The 26846-nt window shown below is 37.7% G+C and overlaps 1 protein-coding gene across 3 annotated transcripts in view; it reads right to left on the reverse strand.

The window, feature by feature from the left end:
- HTT (huntingtin) overlaps positions 1-26846 on the reverse strand; it is a 79864-nt gene that overhangs the window by 51669 nt on the left and 1349 nt on the right. For 2 of the 3 annotated variants that reach the window (XR_010361553.1, XM_064418815.1), the window contains exons 2-20: positions 22180-22263; positions 21616-21736; positions 18029-18088; positions 15972-16051; positions 15432-15570; positions 15076-15217; positions 13510-13688; positions 12942-13146; positions 11999-12046; positions 8525-8605; positions 7785-8149; positions 5873-5996; positions 5484-5602; positions 4495-4606; positions 3812-3952; positions 3013-3171; positions 2830-2927; positions 1273-1412; positions 381-444 (exon numbers count right to left, since the gene is read on the reverse strand). Coding sequence is in view for 2 of the 3 variants with exons in the window: in XM_064418815.1 (XP_064274885.1) it covers positions 381-444; positions 1273-1412; positions 2830-2927; positions 3013-3171; positions 3812-3952; positions 4495-4606; positions 5484-5602; positions 5873-5996; positions 7785-8149; positions 8525-8605; positions 11999-12046; positions 12942-13146; positions 13510-13688; positions 15076-15217; positions 15432-15570; positions 15972-16051; positions 18029-18088; positions 21616-21736; positions 22180-22263 (2461 nt within the window). In the remaining variant the exon portion in view is untranslated. The remainder of the gene's footprint in view (positions 1-380; positions 445-1272; positions 1413-2829; positions 2928-3012; positions 3172-3811; positions 3953-4494; positions 4607-5483; positions 5603-5872; positions 5997-7784; positions 8150-8524; positions 8606-11998; positions 12047-12941; positions 13147-13509; positions 13689-15075; positions 15218-15431; positions 15571-15971; positions 16052-18028; positions 18089-21615; positions 21737-22179; positions 22264-26846) is intronic. The other variant, XM_064418817.1, reaches the window with a different exon arrangement.

Genomic DNA, 26846 nt, shown 5'->3' on the forward strand with positions numbered 1-26846 from the left:
AATTAGCACAGTAAATAAAGTTCTGACCATTTTCATCATTTGACCATACTGTTAAAGGAGAGTTAAAAAGTGAGACTTCGTCTCTCATACAAGCCTGCAAGACCATCTTCACTTTAACATTGCCAACCACATTCTCTAACTACACAAATGTCAATTTTTTTAAGTTAAAAGAGAACAAGCCACATAACATACAAACACACCAGAGAAAACAAAGCTATCTGAATCTCCATACATTTCCAACTGTAGTAAGTTTTAGAACCTGAATCTATTTACACAAAAAATACAACAGCTATTGTTGACAGAATTTAAAAACAAAGTGATGACATTGAACTGGTACCTTAAACCAGAAACACAATATACAGATTAAATAATTTACTTACACCAGTATAATGATGAACACCTCTGTGCAAGCTCTCAGTTTTTCCTTCCAAGAAGTTGACTAGCCTATGACAAAATAGAATTTAGAGTACATTAGTTAACATTGTGTGTTATTTCTCCCTTCACTGTTCTGAGGGTTCTTTCTGTTTATTTTTTTAAAAAAAACACTATATAGAAAATATAAGTAGTAAACACTTTTTGCAAGCTTTAGAAAAGGTAAGTTATTTGCTAACCTACTATCTGGCTAGTGTAACTGAAGAAAAATAGTCCTTCCATTAAAAAATCCCATTATTTAAAGACCATTATTATAATTGTATTTTCCCCCATGCACAGAATCATCAGACTCTTTTGAAAAGCCAGTAACATATTCCAAACATCACCATTCACAATGAGTCCACTTTTGTATGACTAAGGATAACTTGAAGAATTTTCATATAAACATCTTTTTTCTTTCAGCTTGGAAAAACCAAAAGAGAATGAGAGAATGCAAGGAAAAGAGCAAGTCATGTTTATTTCAGTATTAAAAGAAACTGAGTGACTACAGAGAGCTGTCAACAGAGTACATGTCAGGGACTTTCTTTTTAAAACACACAAAATTGGATGGAAAAATTAAATTAAATTCCAAATGATGTGGTCCCTCTCTGATTGCACACTTACAGAAGACTTGATACAACAGAGCAGTGAACAATAAACTTCAATACAGTGTTACTAGGATTGGGCTTGGTTGTGCAGTCAGTGGTAACTTGACAAAGGAATTCATAGAGGATTGACTGATCTGAATTGGTTTTATGAAATTCATTCATGCTTCAGAAGAAATTGTGCCATTACAGTTACAGTTTCCCAGACTTCTCTGCACTTCAGCTACTACACCCATGGAAAAACAAAAAGACTCACCGAAAATCTACCTCTGCAAGTGTTTCCAGAAGCTCTGTCCTTACAAGCCAATATGAGCTGTTCTTCAGAGCAAGGAGGTCAACAATCAATTGCAAACCTAGCTCACTGTAACTGCTACTGCATAAGCTCATGATGCAATGCTGAGAAGAAAAAACAACTTTCAGTTATATTACAGAAGAGGTTCTCTGAAAAGCAGAACAAAAGTCACCAAAAAGCACCTGTTTTCTTTAGGATACTAAAAAAAGTTATTTCATAAGAGCTAGGATAAGCACCAGAGCTAAGTACCCTGCAAGGCCAGAAAACCATCTCCATGTGAACTGCTAAAACATGCTGCTGAAATTAACTTCTGGACAAGAATGAAGGCCACATGGATCAGAGGGCAATCCACAAGCACTACACTGTCATCTGTTCAAAAACACTCTCCTAATTTCAACAGGGTACTTTTAGACACCTGGTTCTGGTTTCCAAAGTTTTGGAAAAAGTCATACCTCCATATTTGAATGTTCAACTATAGACACAATGTGTGACCTTTAGAAAAAGTGACAGAACTCCACACTTCCAGGTCTTATTTAATGACACAAAATGTACTTTCTTGTTTGAGGATTAGCAACCCAAAAGGCTTAGAACATTTCTGCCAAAATGTGTAAAGTCAGACCACATTATATACTGAGCAAAAGCAAGAGCCAAAGTTGACTAGTACTAAGTTGCCTGAACTGAACAATTTGGGTGGTCATCTAAAAAGCCATTATCACAAGTGTACTCACACATGAAATCACTACATACAAACATAAGGATTGCTAAACAGAAGGTTAAGAAGACAGCCTCATTTTACCTACCTGGATTTCTTTCCCTCAGCTGTATCACAAGCCCCTCCTCTTTGCATATAAAACCATACACAAACTACCCACATTTTACTAAAATTTATGCTTTGCCTCACAGGTCCTTAAGTCTCTGATTTGTCCGTGTTCTACTTTATTGGAAAAACTCTCAAAGAAAGCTCACTCCTTCACCCCTCTGCTTTTTTCACCAAACACCTTCCACAGATTTTATTACAGAAATAAAATTCACATACTCTGAATTCCACGCACCAATTCAGCTGACTTCACTATTTCAACAATTGCCTGAGGAATCTTTCACCCAATTTGAACCACTTGATTTCCTGACACTTTTCCACTTTGAAAAATTACTGTTCCATAAAATGATCACTATTTTACTTGTCATTTCTCACATTTAATTTTTATTCTCCAAATACAGGCTACAACCAGGTGTTATATGGTCACATTCCCCTGTTTAGCCTAGATAGCCTTTCTATCTAATGCACTCATCCTACTGTTGGTTAATGCAACATTAAATCTCATGCCAGTACCTTTCTCGTGAGAAACATCATGATTAGATTACAATGCTAACATGATCTAACCATATAATTCAGTGCCAATAAAGTTCTTCAGGAAGAAATCATTTTATGCTGGATGTTTAGACATCTGCACATAGCAGCATCCCAGTAATGAATCACAAATCTCTCATCTGTGGTGGTGCAAATAAATTCCTACTGCTTACCCTCACAGCTGTACAAGCCAGTTTGCATGTAACAGAGGATTCATCTTTCAGTGTTTTCTGCAACAGAGGTATGCAGTCTATCAAGGAAAAGAGATTTCCTAAAAGAAGAAAAAAAAATTGAGCAATGAAACATAGCAACGTTACATTAAAAGACAAAAAGATACCCATAAAATAAATTATTACCTGTTGAGCTTCTGACATTTATTAGCCATTTTTCCACATCAAAGCGGGATTTAATTAGAATGGAGTTGACAATTGTTCCACAGAGAATGGCAGTAGCTCCTCTAATCTGGGGATCTCCATGGTCAATATAGTTCAGAACGTCCGACACATACTGCTCCTCTAAGAAAATAAGTTACAACTACTTTATTTTAAAAATACTAGTATCAGACTTTACTGATTCATAAAAATGTTGGAGTGGAGGTCTCAACTATTGGACAATCAACATCAGCATATCCAAAACATGCTCACCATAGTTCTCCCCTTGTGAGCTCCCTTTCTGTGCATGCAATCTGCAGATCAATCACACCCTTCAGACCAATGATCACCTATTTAAAAACACTAGTGATTTATTTCAACTGTATACAAAATGCCCCAGGGAACAGAAGAAGCATTTTGATCAATGTATCAAACCAGCTGCACACTCCAGGTCCCTGTAGTTCATTTGTAAAAATGAACCTAATGGCTTAGAAACCATCTATAAGATGGACTAAATTAAACTGGAAGAAAAATAAAACCCCTTCCACATACTCATTGTTTTAAAACCGCTTCAACTTGTCAGAAGCTCTACAAGCTCATCCACTGAAAGTTAAATCTTGCTACAAAAAATATACCTCACCACATGCACAGCACGTTCATTCCAATTTGCACAGTTTTGTTCACAAATACCAAACAGAGTTTGGAGTTTTCAGGGTAGATACTGCCTCACTTATCTAAGAACCCAAACACACTATTAAAATGGGATATGTGAACTGCAACATACCATACTCTTCTCCCATTGCCTCCAGAGGTGTTTTATACAGTTTGCTGAAGAAAGACTCAGGGTGAAGTGCAACAGCTGCTCCAACACAACTTACTGCCAAGGCTTTTACACTGACTCTCACATCTCTATCGGGAACTAAAGCTGTGGGAAAGAAACAAACATTATTAAAATGAAGGTATTTAATAGCTTCCTGAATTGTTTTAAATTTAATTAATAACACTATACAAAATAAAATAGCCTAGCCTGTACAAAAATATGAGGGTAGAGCAAGCAGTTCCAGTTTGTCAGAGGTAGCAGTGATATATGGGCTGCTTTTTTGCTTTCCTCAAATGAACAGTATTTGAAATACATTTTAAATACTCAAATACAGCCGTAACATGCTTCCAGCTCACCTCCTTCCAAAAACAATACATTATATGAGCATGTGAGCAAGTAAGAGTTTAGGAAAAGGAAAAATGAACAAACACCTTAAATCAGTCATACACCATGACAGGAATGTGGCTAAGTCCCCAACCCTGGATGTACTTTAAAATAATGTAAATGTGGTGCTTACTGGACATTTTTCTGTGTCAGTCCCTATTTCCAATAAAGAGAGATCAAAACCAAGACAGAGCAAAATGATCACATTTCCAACTTTGTTCATTGAGACTCAGAGAACCAATGAAGCTCAGAGACAAACATACCTCCTTTGTCCCCAGTGAGCAGGAAGGAGGCTGACAGCAGCCTGACGCAGTGCACCAGAGGAGCACAGTCTCTGTCAGTGTAGTGACCAATGTCCCCCTTTACCCTGGAGGGCTATTGAAGGCAAATCACAATGTTTATACAGAGAAAAATTGATCTTCAATTGCAAAGAAATATTAGCACAAGATTTAAATATAGTGCACATCCTCAAATGTCTAAAGGTTTAATACAAAATGAATATATAATATTCATATGTCATTTAATATATATTCCAAAAAAGGCCTCAAAGTGCAATGCTTTGGAGAAGTTTCTATCCTGTATCAGAACTGGATCTATTTATTACAGAAATATTTTATTTTCTAAACTACCTAGACTTGCTGTTAGCATGTGAAGAGCCTGCTAAACCACTTGCTGCCATCAAACTTAGAAATAACATGCTTTTCATACAAAGTTTCCAAAGTTGTTTTCTGTAGTTTTACATTTAGAATTCCTCAACAGTCCAAGCTGATCTAATTCTGCCTGCCACAAATGAAGCTTTCATCCCAGCTCAGAACAAGGTCCAAAGATAAAGTCAGTAACTTGTAGTTGGAATGGCACCAAGCTCAAAGACTAACCTCTGAGGAGATAATGAAGTTACCTACACATAGCAATCAGCACAAAGATATTTCAAGTAAGAAAGTATCTTTATAGCCTACTAATGCACAGACAAAAAGGGTTTGTGTTCTCAGCAGTATGTTCTGGCATGGCTTTGCTGGTGATTGCATTTAAGATATCAACACTTATGTATTCACCTTACGTTAAACAAAACTCAGGCTGTAACTCAGATTCCCTACACAACCTAAGTTGCTCTGACCTATGACAAGGTACATCACATATACGTGCTTCCCACATTTACCACTAGAATTAACTTCATCATAACTGTTATTTTACTTTTTTTTTTAAAACGTCACTGTTTTGAACTTTAAATCTGACCACTGCAATTACTTCTCACCTTGTTCTCGTGATCCCCAGCATCTGCTGCATCTTCTTTCGGTGTAAATCGATCCACGCTGCTGTCAGAGGGCTGCCTGCTATGGCTCATGGTTTTCAGCAGGTGAGACTGCTGAAGAGCTTTAGAAAAAGGCAATTCATGAAATATCATTTCAGATGCAAACTAAAAGCACTTTAATTAAACTTAATTATACAAACATGAAAATAATTTAGCAGTGATCAAAACAAGTGATTGATCACAAGTGTTGAAATATGTTCCTTATTTCACATATCCGTCTAGTTGTTTGTTTTTCATATCCATTATGAGTCTTCACTCCCCTGAAGTGCAGATGCACCTGAACACTTGTCTAATGGTGTCAGTCTGGCCCACCCCTGTATTTATCAACATACCAAGGGAAGAATTTCTGAAGGACTCTGACGAATCATCTTGGAGAATATTTGCAGCTTCATCTTCCTCATCCTGCAGCTGCCCAATCTGCATTCCAGAATACTGTCCTTCAGCACCCTCCAAAACCTACAGTGCAAGGACAGGACTTAAAATAATTAATCGTTACACAGAGTATTAAATTTGAAACATGCAGTGTTAGTAATCTACAAATAGTCTGAAAGCAAATATGAGCCTGATAAATATTAGTGTCTAGCTGCAGGTAAGCCCCAAAGCACTTCCCCTCCTCCTGCAGCTCTGGGGCTATGGAAGGCCATAGTTCCATCTGAGAGTCTCTCAGCTGAGCTATGAACTTGGCTACCAACAGGAACCAAGTAAAAAAGTCTGTTGCTCCCCTGCAGCTCCCCTTGCTCCCTCATCACAAATGTTTCTCTCTCAGCAGTTACAAATCACAACCAACACCTTTACTGCCACAAACTGAACTTGGCCCTTGCAGTTAAACTTTCCCATAACCTCACTTGTCCTGCATATGTGAAGTCAAACTGGGAACACACTGTGTAGGACAGGAAAGGACAAATAAGTTTCAAGTATTTCAATTTCTTCATTCAAAACCAAGACTACTAAGATGGACTCATCTGGAAAAGAGTTTGACTCTTGGAACCAAGGTAGTGGATATATGGAAAAATAACCATAAAAATTAATCATAACAATCAATGACAGTAAAGTAAAAAAACCAATTTTGCTACTTTTATCAGAAAATAGGACCCTTTTTCAGTTATTTCCTTTCTTTATAAGCACCTGGAAATTGTTCATTAAAAAGTCTGTGTGTCAGTAACTTGGACAGCCACTTAGTCTGTCAATTACAAAAGGATAATTTTACACATAATTACTCCTTGTAAACAGTATGCCAACTGACAAGAATTTGCATAAACACATTGTGCCAATAAACACACCTTGTCAATAATTGCCTGCTCACTTTGGCCTCTGCACTGCCTGCATTTAATTCAGAGAGCAATTATCATCACTCCTTTGGTTCTTGAATCCTCACACTTGCAGAAGTATTTTCTTAACATGATTATTAATTTACTGGTTTTTGTAATGCTAATAGCCTACTACTCTTCCAAACTACTATCAGAAAACTAGAGTCAAAAGTCTGATAATGTTTGAAAAAGCTCTTAAGAAATTCTACGTTTTCCCCCTTTTGAATTTTCTGCTCTGGCTCCCAATAACTGTATTTTTGCTATTTTATTGCAACCTTACAATACACTTGCCCAAGAGGACAAATGTCTTAAAATAGATATACTGTATGCACATTTCAGGTGTTTATTAGATATGTAACTGCTACATTTGTAAATCATGCAATGTTTGCCCATTATAGGAGAAATCCTTAAGACGGAATAAAAAGGGAAAAAAAAAAAGATGAGTTGTGCTACCAAGTGTAAAAGCACAGGCAGAAGGCAGTGTGAAGCATTGTGTTGTAAAAATGTTCCTTCGTCATTCCAGAAAAACTGCTCACCCTTTAACACTTCCATTAACCCTCCTGCATGAAAACAATTACTAATATATTTATACAAAATTAAGGATATACTACTAAGAGGATTTATTTATGTCAAGACTCTGATATTGCCATTCTTTCAGAGAGAGAAATCTGTAATGCCTTCACATGACCTACCCAGAGAACACACTGATTACAGCTTTGTAGTTTTCCATTATTGCTGAAGTGAAAGTGTTAAAAGGAGGTCAAGCTCTCCAAGAGAGGTGTGAGCTGCTGACCTTTCCACTGTTACTAGCTGAGGATTGAAAAGTAGAAGACGAGTAAGGAGACGAATCCAAGTCTGGGCCCTCCATGGAAGAGCTCTGAGACATGTCGGGCCCCTCAGTAGAAGGAGATCCCCCCTCTGCCCGCTGCACACTTACAATTTCAGAACTGTCTGAAGGGGTCACAGCAGAGTCTGGACCTTCTGTAGTAGTCTGAGAGCTATCACTAATTGGCGAGGAAGCCTGCGTGCCATCATTCAAATCCATAGTGGCATCTGACTGGACAGCACTGATCTGGCTGGAGCTCCGACTGAGCACTTCGTCCTCCTCCCCTTCAGCAGCTGTGCTGGTCAGGTCACAGCCTGCCAGCTCCACGGAGTCCGACTGCAGGGTGTGCTGGGCACGGGGCTGCTCCGTGATGATGTCGTGTCCCGTGGCATCGGCCGCCGCGCTCCCCGCCGAGCCGGCTGCCGACACACCTGATGAAGAAGCCAGCTCGCTGGTTATCTCACCCTTCACAGAAGCTGCAAAACACAGGCATTCACGAGTCAGTCCACTGCTACAATTTGTGTTTCACTCTCGACGTGAAAACACAGGCTAAACCAGGTATTAAAGTAGGCTAAGGAAAGCCTGTAATGGAACAGTTAAACTGTAGACAGGAAAACAGGCATCTTATAAAGATGCCACCCCATCTCTACCAGTAACTCCCATTAGCAAAAGAATACAGTCAACTACATTAAGTTTTACACTCAGTAGTGTTTATGGTTTCAGTTTTGTTTACCATGTCTTTTGAATGCCCATACACTTCCTCACCACCACAACACATCAGTTATACATTTTCCATAGAGCAATAACAGAATGTATTTGCTGACTGCACTGCTAAAGAGAAAGGCAGGTACCTGCAAATGATGCAGAGCTGACATCAGATCGGGTTTCAGAATCATCATCTAAGCCTTCTTCTTCACCAAGAAGTACTTTACCTAAGAAGTGATATAAGAAAAATCTTTACTTTTCAAAAATTATAGTCAGTTTGAAATGTTGAACAGCTCAAGTCAAATGTGAAACCTATTTTTTAAAAAGTTTATCCAGATAATTTTTCATAGCTATGACAGGTAACAGATGAAAGGAATGAATAAAGTTCACATCCAGTCCCTCTCTAATTTATCAGGAAAGAAACAGGCAGCAGTGACAAGAAAACAGAGTTAAGCAATTTTATTTACCAGTGCAACCATTCAGGAAACTACCTACAGCCTTATTACTTCTGGTTTATTTTTGTGGATGACATTTAGGATCCCACTAATTTCACCAAGTATGTGCCATTCCTAAGGACTGGATATCCAGTATCCGCATGTCTGCCCTCAACTCTAAAGGGCATTAATGCACCACAAGTAATAGAATAAATAACCTCTTCCTCCTTAAGGATACAAAAAATATCAAAGGCTGCCCAGAACTCCAAATGTAACAGCACAGAAAAAGCCCAGGGGGAAAAGCAGTGCAGACTTCAAGCACAAGACAGCACAGGTGGGACAGGGTGCTGAACCATGGACAACCATGGAGAGCTAAGGATTACTAAGGCAAAAAATCCTCAGAGATGCTTTTTTTTTTGCCCTAAGAAACTTGAGAACCACTTCTAACATAACCCAACCACCACAGAGTTCTCTTACTCACAGAGCATTATCTACTTAAATTACAGGCAGTGGAAAGAGAAAGATACCTGCAGATGCACACTGCCTGGAAGGCAACCAAGGACACATGCACTGCCAAGTCTGTCCATGGGATAGCACAAGGAATGCAGAGGGAGCTGCTAAGCCCATCCTTCTACATGCTGCAAGTCCCTTGCTGAGACAGAGGGATTCACAGTAAGTGCTGTGAGAAGGACCATTTTGCTTAGACTACCAAGCTGCACTGGTACTCTAAGATTCATAATGCAAGAAACTAATGTTTGGAAAACTCTGGGTGAATAGATTTGTACCTTATTCAAGTTAAATGAGGGTAAAAAAAAGCATTAATACATTTTTGTATTAATTTCTTTTTCTTCACTGCTTTCATACATAGCAGTACCAGAGTAGAATTACCTTCCTCTGAAAAGCATGATTTATGATACCCAAAACTGTAAGTAAGGCAGAAAAGTAAACATGGCATTTCTATATACCTTCTATGTAAAATGACAATAATTGAGAACTACACACTCCTATGAACAAATGAGTAAAATCCTGCTAGGAGCTCCCAAATAAAAAGCACAAAATATAATATATTCTTCTCTATTATTTTTTCACATTTACATCCATTTCACTGAAACAAACCAAGATGAGCTTGTGTTTTCTGCTGCCCACCTCTAAAAGTAAGTGAAAGAATAAGAACACTGAAAAACAGTCATTAGACACATCAGATTTTATATGCTTAAATGTACTAAATGAGTATATAACACATGCAGCAGGATACTTTTCTTCTATTTGACAAGAAAAAAATCCAGTTAAGTTGCTTTCAAAACATAGGCTTTGATTTCAAAAGGAATTTTCAGCCTTTTTAGCAAATAATCTTCTGAAGTTGAAACAGAAACGAATCAATGCAGGCCAGCTGCTCAGAACTGAAGCTGATCTGATGCAGCAAGATTGCAAAGATGTGAAACAGAGAATTCTGTAGATCAGCCTAACTTTACACCCCTGCACACAAAGGAGCATCACAGCTTGAGAAGTCCCATCCATTGCCCACTACTCTGTGTGACTGCAAAATGACAGCAAGGAGGAAGTGGGAATAGGCTCAGATTTTTCCTCCTTTCTAACACAGAGAGCAACAGCAAATGAACAATTCACAATTTGAAAATAAACCTGTACGAAGCACAAGAAGAAACAATTCTTATCTCATTTGCTGTGCCTGTGTTTGTGCAAAAGTAGAATGAAATATAGAAATTGTTTACCCAAAGTGATGGTGTTTTGCTTCCTTGGCCTATCAGGGCCAAGTGTGTCTCCAGACTGTGGGTCAGGAGACAATCACAAGATTCTGCTTAGTGGAGTAGAGTGCTTGTGCAGATTCAGTGTAATATAGTACAGAATAATATAGTATAAAAAAGTAATTAATTAGCCTTCTGATATCAATGGGGTCAAATGCATTATTTCTCCCTGCCACAGGGGTCACTTTGAATCCTATACAAAAATCCTAAATGAGGATTTACTATTTTTTATTTCCATGTGATATGCATCATTATTCAGATTTGTTGCATTCTGTCTCACCTTTGGATGCTGCAGCAATATCTACTGTCAGACATCCATTCTTGCAATATGGCCTTTCTAAACTAGAAATGGTAACTGTATGTGTAAGCACTATTTCATTCAGCTTTAACCACTACTTCACATTTTGGTATACTCTTAAAGCATACAGATAAGGTTATTTAAGAAAGCTCAAATAACCTTATCTGTATGCTTTAAGAGTATACCAAAATGTAAAGTAGTGGTTAAAAAGTGGTTATTGAGATTCCTTGCACATGAAGATTGAAGGACATATTGGAAAAAATATAAGCTGTAATGGTGCTTCAAGTTTATATAATCTCACCTTGTTTTAAACTACTTTTCCTTGAAGTTTTTCTCTTCAGCATTGCACATCTCTTGCTTACTAATGCTTGCAGTGACTACAGTACACTCACAAAATTCACTGCAGCATTTTGCTCACCTAATGCAGGTGATGAAAGTCACACAGCTGCACCTAGATTGATTCTGTCATAGTGATATGACTGGTTTAAATCAAAGTGCAAACATACAACTAAATATTAAGTACTTCCATGCACAAACTGGGAAAAGAATACTTCAGAGCTAACTGTACTCTTTAAAATTCTGTTAAATTAACTAAATACTGAAGAAAGAAAACCTATACAGGCAAGACAAAAATGTATAATCATCAAGAACAGAAAAAGAAATAAAAAGCCATCATACTGAAGCATGCAAACATACACATGCATTAGTGAAATGCAGAGAAAAAAACAGGCCTAACAAAACCAGGGAGGTTAACTATTTAGTAAGTTACATTAATGGTTAAGTATTACCATGAAAAAGAAGAATGCCCTGTTCAGAGAGATTATTTCCCCATGTGCTCTTAAGAAGTTAAAACTGCATCATAATCATCAACATAACTTTGACAGTGAACTACAGTAAAAATAAAATTATATTGCTTTAAATTATTTTAGAATATCTTGATTGCAATACCAGAAATTGCATCTGAATTTCTTCACTATTTATAATGATGAAGCTCAGCTGATAACACAGGCAATTGTGAATGAAGACCCAAGTTCAGCAAGACAATGAAGTGGGGAGGGGGAAAAAAACAACCCCAAAAAAATCAGGAAGGAATGCAATTAAAGATTGGTTTTCAAAAATAATCACCTTTATGCTTTCTTGCAAGAACAGGGCTGCATGAAGACCCCCCTCCAGCTGCAAATCACAGAAAGTAACACATCAGGGCAAAGACAGAGCTAATGAAATCATGAAGGAAATCTAATAGCCACAAGTGGGAAACAACCAAAAAAAAAAACAAAACCCAACAAAACAAAAACCCAATGAAACAAAAAACCCACAAAAACAAAACAAAAACCAAAGCCAGGAAGAAATAGCAAACTTGTTGCTTTTGAAGTCCAAGGTTTTTTAATCATTCGACACTTCATATTCTGTGCCACTTGTGTGTAGTTTGCTTTCAAAAATGTGTTCTAAATTTCCCTGCTATGATTGCTTCCAGCTAATAATTTACCTTCCAGAAGCAGCAATATTGGCTGACCCATTAGTTCAATACAGACTCTTTACAAAAACCCAATCAGAGACTGATTCTTTTGAAACAGGAATGTAGCAGTTAAAGAGAATTTCAAGAACATGCACTCCACAGACAAGAAAGCTGATAGCTGATTTTAACAGTTAAGGATAAGCTTAAGTCATGCTTTAATTTCATGCTGGTTTTGGTATTCAGCAAGGAGCTCTCAGTTAATACAAACTCTGATTAGATCTGCTTTTATGAATCACAGTTGTCAGATGATTGGTAAGAACATTCATTTTGTGGGGTAAAAAAAAGTCAGCATATTCAACTTGCTTTGTGTGACAAAAAATAATGATCAACACAAACTGTAAAAAAAAACCCTCTGAAGTTTGTCATTAATCAATGAATGTATACCCACTTAAAAGAAGGAGGGAAAGAACTTCTACTGTACCTGGGAAAAAAGAATGCCATGCATAGCTTCACACCTTTCACTTAACCTTCATGCTTTTGCTAACACTGAGAACTCCATTTGCTGATGTATGTTCATTTCCTTTTACTCCAACTACCAAGAGCAGAGCTTACCTATAAGTTCCACGATGCTCCCACTGCGGCTCCTGCTGGCAGGATCATCTTTGGACACACTGACCTGAGCAATGCCCCCGCAGGCAGTCAGGGCATGGAGCAGTTCAGGGGGGGGAGTTCTGAAGAGCTGCTGGAGCAACTCTAAAGCTCCAGTCACAACATTATGGTCCTGATGCTGGGTATAGTGCAGAGTCAGTTCATAAACCTGAAAGCCAGCAGAGTACTGGAATAAGTCTCTATGAAGACAGAACATATTACGTGTCTTATACGATACAACATCAAATTTCAGCAGTGAATTAAGAATAACTGATGCCTGGTATATATGATCTTCACCACAATCTTCCAAGGGGGAAATGTCAATCAATTGCAGCCACTTAACTGCCTTTTTGGCAGAAGTCTGGTCATTACTTATCAATAATTCCATTCACTGGACCAACTATCATTTATCAAGATAAACAGGAATTTGAAAATTCAGAGTGTTCAGTATCAGACTAATTGCTGGATCACTATTTATTTATTTCCCTCCCAATTAGTACTCTTCAGATAAGGGGTATTATTCATATTTTACCTGTATAAGTTGTTCTGGTGAAGGTGAAATCTCTGTTTCTTTCCTTGTTACACCAAAACTGCCTTTCAGGCTGGTATCTTTTACTTGTTGTTGCAATAAAGGTATGAGATACCTTAGTGTAAGTAAAACACCCAGAATTAAAAGAGTAGGACGATCATCTTCTACAGGAACCAACAAGCCTGAGGGGAGAAACAAAGTGACCCAATAACTTACTGACAGTGGTTAGTTTCAACACAAATGTTATTATAGCTTCTTTAAATAAAAAAAACCACAACAAAACAGAGCAACCAAAACCAAGAGTGTTTTCCAAATGCAGAAACATCTGAAAATATGTACTTTATACTACTGACAATCAATTAAGCAGCATGGGAGAATGATCAGAGGACCCTGTCTCACCTTCCCTGTTTCCTCTTTTTACTCCATTAAAACGCAATTTATTTTTTTTAATAGCTGGTGCTTTCATCAAATGATCTAGACTCTCTTGCTTCTCTCACTTGCCTCCTCCCTCCACCTGATAGCTTACACCCAAGTGCAATTCCCTTGCTCACAAATGCACTATTATCCAAATGGAAGATATTTGTACTTTGCCCTGTTTTGGGAACTTTCTTCCATATACCTACCTGCTAATCACAACCAACCCCAAAGCATACTACAAACTAATATAAACTATGGAAGAAAACACAACCTTCTATCCAGGGAGGAGAAAAAAATACAGAACCAATTCTCAGAGTTCCCATTCATGTTTCTGTTTGAATTCTGCATCACTGACAAAGAAATTATCAGGCAGGACTTTAAAGGGAGGAAAGTCACAATGTAGCATTTGAATTTTTCATACTTCCTGAAGTAGCAAGGCTAACATGGTAACACCTTATGTATCTGCTGGTCTTCCTTATATCTCCTTGTGCAAGACAGTCTACACAGTAAAGAACCCCCTGTCAATGACAAAACTGAAGCAAGTTTCCACTGAAAGCCAGAGATGCCTCTGGCCATGACTTGCAAAACAACCTGAACACCATGCACACTTCCCAGCTGAAGAAATAAAGAAGCAATACCAGATACAAAGCTGTGCACTTTAAATAAAACAATCCTCAATTTCTGCTCGAAGTTATAACAGTATCTATGTGGTGGTCCTTCTAAGAAAGGTCACAGGGCATGTGATCATGGCCCAGAGCACAGCAGAGTACTCTCCACCTCAGACCTGCTGCACTAACAACCAAGCTGATGCACCATGCAAGTCTTCAGACTCCTGATGCTGTGCAAGTTCACCCAGAATCCTGAGACCTCATTTTCCAGCAAGCTACTTGCTTCTCAAGCCTCAGCTATTTCTTTTCAATATTACTTACTAGCACAGCAGCAAAGAGAGAGAGACAAATAGCTTTAGAAGTATCTTCCTCTAACTTAACACCAGAGAGAAAGTATCAGCCGTGTAACTGGTAGTCAAAGTATTCTTCCTTTACCTGAAAACCTTTCACATATCTAAAATGTGAAATTTTCCATGTGAAACATGGAAAAATATGTAATGTTACTTACACATAAAGCAAATTAATTTTTTGCCCTGAATCTTACCTAAAAGCACATTCAGTAACCAGGCATAGAAATACTGTGTTCTTCGTGAATGCTGACAGATGCTCACTGCTGATCCTGCTGCTGTTCGACGGATCGTGGGGGAACTGGATTTAAGATTAGCTATGAAAGCCTTCAACAAAACCTAAAAGCAAAGACAACTTACTTAATTAAGAAGACAGCAAATGTATATTTAATTTATTCAAAGCATTACTTCATGCACATCAAGCAAAGGCAACTACTCCCTTAATTGAGACATGCAGCTGTAACACTGATTTCTGTGCCAGGGGACTGGTAATGCTGATAACTCATCATGTTGGGGATAGAACAGGGAACACTAATAGGGTAAAGAAAGGTACCTTAATCTCATTGTCATTTGCAAAATTGCCAAAGGCTGCCATGATTTTGGGTATTGCTGCAGCCAGCGTCTCCTGTACAGATTCCTCAGGTCTCTTACTTATCCGTGTCAGACAGGGCAAAAGGTTCACCAGGTATGGCCTAAGTATGGCACAGGAGAGAAACTGACTTGAGATCACAACAACTGAACCCTTAGAAGTATTTTTAATCCATACTCTAGTTCTGTGGTATTACTAAATCATACAAAAATGTACCTGATAGCTACACAGAACATAGGAAAATATAAAGAATCTTCTGAAGGCAAGAGAAGAATACACTTAAAAAATACAAGTCATTATCTTTACAAGTTCCCCCCCCCACAGTAATGTATAGCATAGAACTAAAACTCCATTAAAAAACACACTGATGAAATAAATTCAGAGAGAATAAGGTGATAGCAATTCCTCCAACCTCCTAATTACATACTTAAAACTTCCAAACAATAACATTCTGTTAACATCTTTAAAGGTTCTTTAGAAAGCTCACTATTAGAATGTGTTTACCTGCACTTCTGAGGCCGAACTAGATGGGCAAGCTCAGCAAATCTCCAGAGTGCAGCACGCAGACTTCTTGAAGCACCATTCTAGACAGAGTATACAACTATCACATTTCATCATGCAAAACCATTTCCTACAAAGAACTGCCTATAACATACAATAGTGTATATTTTACTTAAACAGATAAAAATATAAAGTGTCTGGAAATCATAAATTTCCTATAGCCAAAAGGAAGTCAAGTCAGTTCCATGACTACTTTCATTTTTCTAGCTGGTATTAGGAGTTTTCTGAGTAATCTAAAATTAATAATAAGGAACACCACTAAAGAAAAGGAAGTGTCTGAGATCTCTGCTCTGCTGAAATCTGCTTAAAATACCACAGAGAAAGACATCAGCCAACAAAGAAACACTGATGATATGAGTCTGAAAATCACTGGAACACTTGCAGAGATATAAATACAGCACAAAATTGACAGCAGAGAAGATATGCAAATAAACAACATTCAGCTTCTGAGTGCAGCAAAAGAAAAATCAACATATTGATCTGTAGCATTTCATAATGGATTGACAGCTGAAGTTTAGTATCTGTCTGCCTGGACTGACACCTTCCATTGTGCACCTGACTTGAACCAGAATGCCCTTGCATTAGTGTCTAGGGATGGGGTACAATTCCTTAATGTTGTTGGAAATACAGAAAACTGTGGAAGTCAAGATGCCTAGGAGGGTGTCTACCTAATATAGCTCAAACCCAACCAAAATGCTTCTCAAATTGAGTCCCCTGAAGACAAAGCTGAGATGTTTAAAAACTGTCATTTCTTTATTACTTTCTTCAGCTGGTACATCAAAGGCTTGTGGCCTTGTTAGCACGTCAAGTAAAAAATACTTGCATTTGAATTACAAAACATGCATTTCTCAGGTTCACAGCCAAACAACATATTCTGGCATGGCTTCTGAAGTGATCCTGATGCACAAATAAAATTCAGTCTGCTGGGTGCTCCTGTTGCACATGCCACCTCTCTGTCACCTGCCATGGATCCAAGTGCACCTTTCAAGAAGCACACGCCAACTGAACGACAAAATATTTCCTCCTACACCTGGTTATAAATGTGTAGGAACTTTGGAGCAATTTGTATGTTGGCTGTTTTCTGTTAATTAGGTAATGCCCATTTCCACAGCCTCAAAAATATTGCATGACATTAAGGTACAGCAATACAGTAAGATATCCACACATCCACATCCCTACATATAACCGAAGAAAAGCTATGCACACTGGCTTTCTGACTTATCTTCTAGAGCTCTATTATTCCCTCCAAAAACAACAACAAGAAAAAAAAAAAACTAAAAAAAAAAACCACACCCCAGTATCATTACTGTCTGACAAGTAACACCTCTATTTTCTCTCTATACAAGCCTGACCACGTTTATAGATGCAATAGACATAATTTCAGTGATACTGTCCTAAACATGGCACTTCTCTTCTGCAGTCACAAACTTCAAAAAGGCTATTACTAAAGTTCTTCCTGCGGACATAATTAAATTGTAGCTTTTGATACCTATAGGGAGATGCTTCAGTATTTTTCCCTATGCCTCTGTAAGAAGCTGTAAGTACATATCATACATTCATAAAGTAGTTGTATCAGGTTACTTGAAGCCTTAATTCTCCATGAGGTTGTGTCAATTAAGAATGCCATTGTCCTTCATCTTCTTTCCATCACCCTTTTGGTTTGAGTTATTCTCTCCAGCTTAGTCAGTGGAGCAAACATCATGAATTATTCCTTTGGGTGGGGAGGCACTAAGGTTAACTCAAAATGCCGTTCAAACCAAATGCTCACATATTTTCTGCCAGATAAGCTTTCAGGAGTGGTTAAATGCAAACAATGGGGACAGCAGTGAGGAATTCAGTAGAATAGTACTTTAAAACAGTCACAATTCCTTTTAAAAATGAAGATTTGACCTTGATCTTAAAAGACAAACTTACTAATTTACATTAATGCTACATTTCAATATACTAGAATACATACTAAATACCACATTTCAGAAGAACATGAAAGAAAAATCACTCACCTTTTTAATCTCTTTATACAGTTCTAACTGCAACCTGGGAAGATTGGAATCCATCAAAGCCTGCAATAAAATGCATTGAGAACACACTCTATCAGAGGGGAGGTGCTTTACAGGAAAAATGTTACACTTGCAGTAAAACAGCTTCAAACAAGACACTGAACTATCTAATGGTCCTATATTTGATGTATAACTAAGGAAGTGATAAATAAGTGAGAAGAGACACCTTTATCCTTCACACAAATGCAGGCAAACTCCACAAACTCTGACAGTTATTTGCACTAAATATTGACTGTTTTACCAACTCTACCTGCAAAAGGCCATATGGGATCAGCCTCCAAGCAGAGCCGACCTCTTGTGCTCTCTGGCAATCACCAGAACAGCCACTCATGAACAGAACATTAAAACACAAGAACAGCATTCACAAGCAGCAAAAAGGCACTCCCTGCTATAATCCACCACTGTCAAGCAGGCTCCTACTATTTCTCAAACTGAAGCTGTATTTGCACCATTACCTTTAACAGCCCCTGAAAACTCTTTGTTTCATTAATTAGCCTGTTTTCTGCATCCAGTTAGTACACACACAAGGACATCCCAGGATCCAATCAAGCATACAGCAACAGAGTTCAAACCTGCAGCCTGGCTAAAACCCAGCATACATGAAATGAAAGCAAGCACAGAGAAGCAGTAATTTTCTGTTCACCCCAACCTGATCATTCTCTACCTTCAAAGTATCAGAGAGTAAGAAGATATGAAAATATAATCTCTTCATAAAGAACAATTTGTATATATATGGTTACCCTTCCTCCTCCACTTTTTTCCCTAGTACTACAATTTATTAATAAATCTCTATTAATAAATTAATAGCTCTTCCTCTGATGAGATGAGACCCTCATGCAATCTCAAAGTACCTACGTTGTGAATTCATGCAGTGCTATTTTGTGGAGAATTAAATTTTTTATTCCTTGCCCAATAATTTCTTAATTTCTAATTTTCTAACTGCTTTCCTGGATTAAACTCACATCTTCACAGGATTACTCATGATGACTACAAAACCTGATGGCACCCACTGAGCTAGAAGCCACAACTGCTCCAGCACAGTGAGTGCAATGCCTGTGGTTCCTCCAGAGCATGATCTCCCCAGCCTAAAATTGTATGCTCCAAAACTCCATTCACCCCAGTTACACCTGTTACACTCCAATGGCATTGCCTTCACCAGAAAAATCTTACCTGGGTTGTATCTTTATATTAACATAAGCACCTCAACTACAGACTGAAGTGCCAGATGACAGCAGTAGGATTTACTTCACAAAACTTCGTTTTTATGAGAAGCTCACTGCACCTATCTATATATATATAAATATATATGTATATGAGGATATCAAACAACACAGAAAGGCCCCAGCTATTATTTGGCTTTGAGGTTAAGTTGTCCTTACAACACACCAAACTACAGGAACTCTTTTTGTTAGTGTACAGCTATATTTTTAGCAGGCTAGAATGTATAACGTCATCTTTGGGGAAAAAAGCATACTCAGCTCTAAACTGCTACAATAATAAACTCCAATTAGTGAGGCCAATTGTACTGCAATCTGTGTGAACAGTTATTTATATCATTAGCACCAGTATCATTAGCACAGAGAATACTACAACATCATGCATCAGCTTTAGAGACAAGACAGCTTGACCTCACCCACAGAAACCTGCAAAGTCCCAACTTAGTGGTTTTTCTTTTAAAGGTATCACCACAGTTATTTAAATTTTGAGCCATTTATGCTGTCTTTGAGGTTCTGACAGGCAGTTGTAGTGTTACTTGAAGATGACTTATAGAGTGTTTATCTAAAGTTATGTGCTCAGCCTCATCTGCAGAGAAGAGTTCATTTTCTAGTTACAGTAATGAGCATAAACTCCAGACAGACACATAGTTACACAAGTAGTGCTTACATCTATAGTCTTTTATTTCAAGAGAAGCTACAAAGCATCTTTTGCTAACTAGCAAAAGAATCAGCCTCTAAAAACACCTGAGATTCTAAAAAATGGCTGAACTTTAACTAAAATGCAATCTTAGGGGCCCAACACCTCTGTTCTACTTACCACAAGCATCACTGGCACTTGCACAACCAAAAATAAAACTGGACATCTTTTTATTTCTGCATTTATACCCAAGTGTCTGCCCAAGTTGCTAAATCACTTCCACACAACATAAAGCAGAGAAAGAGAATACAAAGTACAACCAGCTTCCATAACAGCCTGATACATCCATGTGTGTGGAATATCACAACTGCTACCACTTCAGAGCTGAGCCCAACTGCCAAGCTTAACGACTGACAGAAGATGCCATCATTTAAAACCACTTTAACCTTGAAAACAAAACAAACTACCATACAAACATTTGGGGGAAAAAATAGGTTTTCAAGTTACCCTGAAGCATGCCAGAAAGCAACAATATTAAACAGATTAGAGAATTTATGAGGTACATTTTATAAGTGTTTCATGGAAAGTAGGAAATAAGCTTTTATTCTTTAGGACTGTTTCAGGGCAGCTTTTAAAGCAAATTGAGTTAAATAATGTATGCATCTCACAGAGTGCTCTCCCTCCAACAGAAAAACATTCAAATCAAAGTGAAAAGAGCAAAGTGCTATTGGGCCAAACAAAAAAGCAAGGAACTCACACCTCCTCATTCCCTATCATTATGGAACACACTACACAATCTGTAAGCTTCTCCATACAGCTTTCAGCCACAAACCCAATCCCCAATACTTAATTAATTCAGATATGAATGTTTAGCTTTCTTGCTTCTATACACCCCTTCACATAAAAGAAAATTATTATTTGCATATTTCTAAAGCACTTAAACTTTGCATCAACTAGATTATTTATGAGGTACATAACAGTGTCTTAAAGTTCAAGTATTCCATAAAAAAAACAAACCCAAAAAAAGGGAAGTGAACACAAGCCCATTTTTGAAGCAGCAGCTCCTACAAATTACTCATAAGGTTCATTTTAAGATACTTTGAATCAAGATTTAGACCTTGCATGACCTCCTATGAATGCCCATCTGCTGTTCTCCAACAAGCTCTTCATTCTGGATCACAGCAGGGGAACAAACAATCTCCAGAATAATATATTTATTCTACTTACTGCCTGAAATCTCCTCCTCCAAGTCTCAGCAAACCACACTACCTTTCAATCAGCTTTTAAATAATATTTTTACCTTTCCTCATGTTAAGTGTCTTTATGTTTACAGAACAATAATAGAGTATTCCTCCCACACAAGATGATTCCAGAAAAGCCCACATTCCTGTTTTGGTTAACTTGAAGAGAACAAAGTTAATGAACAATTGAAGACAGGAATAGATCAGAACAATGTATTACATAAGACAAGTTAAAGTTAAATATGTTGATCTGGGCATAAAAACCTCTCCTAAGAGAGAGAGAACACATTCTGCACGTACAGAATTTAGTACAGAAGCTTGCTTACATGATGAGATATTATCAACAGTAAGAAAGGCAACTAAAAGAACATCAGTGGGAATTCAGACAGGACACTGCATCAAGAATAGACAAAATGTGATAGCAAAAGCTCTTACTTTAATAACTTTATTAAGGCATTCATCTGCAACCATCCGGACATCAGATTCTGCATCCTCACTGCAGAGGAGAAAGAGTTCCATAGCAATGCCCAGCAGCTTCTGAAATTCTGGGGAATTCCTAATAAACAACATTAGAAAATTACAATATGCACCATGAAAATGAACACCAATGATGTTTTTGAAAGGGTTTTATAATCCAACTACATATATACTATACACATATGCACAAGGAGAAGACGTTCAGTGTACTAAAGCACTTCATTAGGAGTTGGGAGATCATTTCCCAACTCTTTCCTCCATGATCTGGTAAGATATTTGACCTCTTTTTGCCTAAATTTTTCTGTCTGCAATAGAATGGAAGTGCCCACTCCATCAATAGGTAAACAAAAGTCCTTCTTAAATTTTGAGTTAGTTAAAAAAAAAACCTCACCATTTCAGTTTTAAAGAGAAAATCAGCAATTATAAGGAATCCTCCCAACAACTAACATTCTGAGGTTGTTATTCATCCTAATGAATTAAAGACATCCATAAATAATCAATAAATTAAAGACACTGCCTTACCTTAGTGACTGAGCAACTATGTTTTCACATATTGTTAGACAATGATTCACCCGATCTTTCTTGGTAGCTGCAAGTTCTTTCTTTCTAAAGGAAGAACATGATGACAATGAGTGTGAGACAAGAGTTCAAAAGTGACCATTCAAACACTTGCTGAAGTAGTGTCTAATCATTACTCAAGAAGATGCATTTGCACTCTCTGGTCACTCCATGAACAGCTGTACACCAACTACCTGCAGACCCAGGATTTATCTGCAGCTGCTGCTGAGAGCACATGGGCACACAAGCAAAGGAGAAATATAAGCTTAGGAAAAGAATGAAGGACTAATAATTTAATAGGGAATATCACATTAACTCCATAACTTTCACTGAGAAAATGCTTAGGAATGAAAACTGAAGAATGAAGAAGAGTAAAGGGAAAGTATAAAAAAATGAGGTAGTCCTAGAACAAAGCAAAAATAAAGTGATAGAAAGAAGAAGATTGGAGAAAATAAGCCATGAGAACAAAAAATAGCTCTTTTAAAAAGACCCTCCTCCTAGACAGCATCACCTGATTTGTCTGTTTTTTTTGTCTGCCAATGTCTTGAAACTTCGAGTTGCATTAAATGGACAATTTGCATCTGAACTGCAAAGGATGACAAAGCAATGCCATCATAGACTACATTCCTCCAAAGGTAATCACAAAACCAGCAAAGGCCAAGGCATTCTGACCACTGAGAATAACATCCCTATAGGAACACTTGGTACAGCCCAGGAAAGGCCAAGCTGAGTGCACAACAAAGAGAACAAAATGCACAGAAACAAAGAATGTGTATCTACAAACAACAGAGAGCACAAGATGAAAAGCTTCTCCTTTGCAGAATGTGTTTAACATTCACTTCAACATGACACAAGCTCTTGGAACAGCAGCTCTTCCCTGCTCCACCCCCAAGAGAGGAACTGAAAAAAGACAGCGAGACAGACTCCCAGCTCTGACTGGGAAATTTTATTCAAGTCTGCAGTCTCTCCTACTCCTAACTTCACTGACACAGAATCACTTCTAGGAAAGCAGATGTTACTTTTAAATAATTAAGCAGTAGCAATACTGGAGCAAAACCACCCACCCAAAGGTATCTCTCCTGAGTGTTTCACAATAAGGAATTACCAGCTTCTTCACTCACATTCACAGAGATTCCCTTTTGTTTTCCAAGTGAAAACTGATAATTTTTAGTATTTCATTCTCTCAGTAAAAAATAGCAAAAATCACGAAATAGCAAAACAGTGTTTCTGAACTAGAAGTTGGAAAACAATGTGAACAGCCTTGAATTACATGAATAACAGTAACACAACATCAAGGGCCAACAGCAAGTAGCCAATAAGCGCATTAAATTCTGCTAACTCAAAATACAGTGTTAGACAAGTGTTTTTAAAGAACTACACTGCATTATTTAGGAACTACAGCTCAAATAATAATAGAGGTTTTGAAAAAAAGTCATTAGTATCCCAGTCATCCCAGTATCCCTGCCCCTTTTCTTCTCTCAGGCTGGAAGAGAGGGCTTCAAAAGTCTCTGTTCCCAAGATTTCAATTTTTCTCACAAAGAAAACCTCATCTCATCCCAGAAATACTTTCTACTTTTATAAGTTTAAAGAATAGCTCTGAACAAAGCTATTTTTGTGGTTTAGTTTGGCAACATTTTATTTAGGCAAGCTAAACAGCCAAGAGGATCTCTTCTTGGACTTAAGACACTGGCAGAATATGAGCAGACAACCTGAATTTGCTCAAGATACACAATGTCTTTCTTTCTCTCCATCTTGAAAAAGTGTCAGAGTCTTTAGCAGCATTTCAGATCATCTCTTAACAAAAAAACAAATACTGTCCATGACGTCAAACTGATTTTGCAACATCAGCACCACTGATGTGGGCAGGCACCTCAGAAAACGATTAAATCATTTCAACTTTCGTGCTAATTTTACCCAGCAGTTCCAAGCTCTTATGAGCACCATTTTCAGTACATATTCAACCCAAAAATAGATCAGGCACATCTGAACTTGCCCATAAGCTCACTATTTCAGACACAGACATATTGAAAATACTGCTGACAAAGGTTACTTCCAGAATAAAGTTCTCTATTATCTACACATAACACAGCCCTGAGCAAGGCAGGCAGTGGTGTTCAATACTGCTCAGACCAGCAGAGATCAATCTCTTGGGCAAATTTCTGTAAACAGAGAGCACCACTAACACATAATCTACACCTTGCTGAAATATGTAACTTCAAAATTTAAAAAGGCTTGGCTAGACAAAATATAACTTCAAAAAAAAAATTAAAGAAATGAAAGATGCAAGGAAAACGCTTAATGTATATTATGTACATGCACATGTACAGAGGGAGAAGGGTAACAGAACAGTATCTAGAGAGAAAACACATGATTTTTTTAGCTCAAAAAAACAAACAAAGCTCTATTGAGAAGTATCATGAAGTCCACAGGCAAACTGCTGATGAGCATACCCGGGGGGCAACAACAGCATCACACATTTGATGAATCAATCACACACATCTGATGAGTAACAGAAGGCAGAAGATATGGAAGCAGCAGTTATCAACAGGAAAGCTCCATCTCACTTACAGAGGAGTTTAACCTCCTGTGTATTTCTACACACCAGGAAGATTAACAAACAATGTAAGAAAAGCAGCAAGCCCAGGTAATTTTGCCCTCTGAGTCCAGATGAGCTGACTACAAGGAGTTGCAGCTCACCAATGCTTATTTTTATTAGACCTTGAAATTAAGAATATGTGAAGAGTACAGAATATGTAAAGCTGAGCCAGTGATAAGAAAAAAGGGCCAAACCAAATGGCTTGACATTAATCTTGACAAAAATAACAGAAACCAAAACCTGTTCTTTTACTAACAAACAGAAACATGAGTGGATCAAGAAATAAACTCAGTCCAAACACAGGGGACACTGGAAACAAGGTGCAGTAATGCAGGCAGTGATGGATTGTCACATTAACCAGAACTGGTCCACTACACACCCTAGACAGAGTAATGCCAAAAAACCATCAAGGAACCACTTCTGACAAGCAGGGCAATAGGTAATACCCATACAATTTGTGTGATCTTCAGTAAAACAAAAAATTAATGCTAGGCCTCCATACAGCACTGATGAAACCAATCCACGACCACAGCTTCAGTCAAACATGAAAGACACAGAAAAATTTAGGAGTATAGGAAAAAAGCATATTGCTTGGGCTTTTACAGTACCTTTTGCTGTAAAGTTAATGGTTAGATTCAAATGTAAAAAACCCTGACAACAATTACAATAAGTGACTATTAGAATAAATTGACAAGAGAAGATGTAAAGAATCCACCTTTGCATTCACAAATCAAACTCTAAATTTTTACACCATACTAGTAAACTTTTAAGTTAGTGGGACCTTTGTGATCCAAAACAAAACATCCAATTTGTAACAAAATGTCAGAGTCTGAAAAAGCTGAAAAAATATAAGGAAGAAAATTAGTTACCTAAGCAGAAGTGTATAGAAGCAATATGAAAGAGAACCCAAGTTAAGTCTACATAGAAGGGAAAAAAGCCCCAACAAGAGATAAGAAAGGGGACCAGAGACTGACATCTGACTGTAAGGCATAATGGGAGCATAACACATGATTATTGCTGATTAAAATCTCTTGAAACAGAAGGAGGTCTTATCTTCTTGGTAAAACGTTAGATTTGATTAAGATTTTAATAAAAAAAAAGAGAAGATATCAGTATTATCAAAAGTTCTGGAGTCATTGTCTCACAGTAAAGTGAAGAAAGATATAGACACCTGCTGGGTAAACAATTAATTCTTCTCTACCCCAATCTCTCTGATCTTAAAACATTTCATAGGAGGAGACAGTCCTCAGTATTACTACACAGAACTACAAGAGATTTACGTGTTATTTACAGAGAACCACAACAAACATGAACGCTTCTCCCCAAACGCAGTTTTCCTTTCCAGTCTACTACAAACAAGAAAAATTAAATGCAGATAGTATTGTGAATTACATTCAATATGTCACCTGCTATTTCACTAAAAGTCTGGAAAGCCTCAGCAAAGGCTGCCACAATAGCTTTTCACTGGCTTTTATGAGGCTCAGTGCTGTCACTGAATTTGCCCAGATCCTGGGGGCATACAATCCCATCAGCTTTTGAAAACAGCCTATTTTTAAACACAAAGCAAAGTCAACAAGGACAACTCCAACACTAATTTTTTAATGTTTTCAGTAGAACATGCCTAAATTTAGACCACCAAACCAAGCATAATATCACAAGCATCACAAATAATTCTAAGGATTTTCTCTTGCAATACCACGACCTCTCTCACCAGTAACTTTCAAGACAGAGATCTGAACAGCACACAGGAAAGACTGGAAATAGATGTTCATCCATGTCACACAAAGTACTGGCATAAAAAAAAATGCACAAAACAGAGCAATTAGTCCCTGCAGACCAGTAAGGCACCTAAGAACAACTAGATCATGAAGAAGATGAGTTTTATCACCTATTAAGCATCAGAAGTGTGGAAATGCATTGTGATTGTTTGAGACAACACTCACTCTCCAGAGAGAAACAGCACCAACCGTGATAATCCAGCTGGCAACCGTAGCAGAAAGTGCAGAGGGAGCAGGTGGCCAAGAGCCCCGAGCCA

Source organism: Passer domesticus, chromosome 4, assembly GCF_036417665.1.
Source record: "Passer domesticus isolate bPasDom1 chromosome 4, bPasDom1.hap1, whole genome shotgun sequence".
Taxonomy (NCBI): Eukaryota; Metazoa; Chordata; class Aves; order Passeriformes; family Passeridae; genus Passer; species Passer domesticus.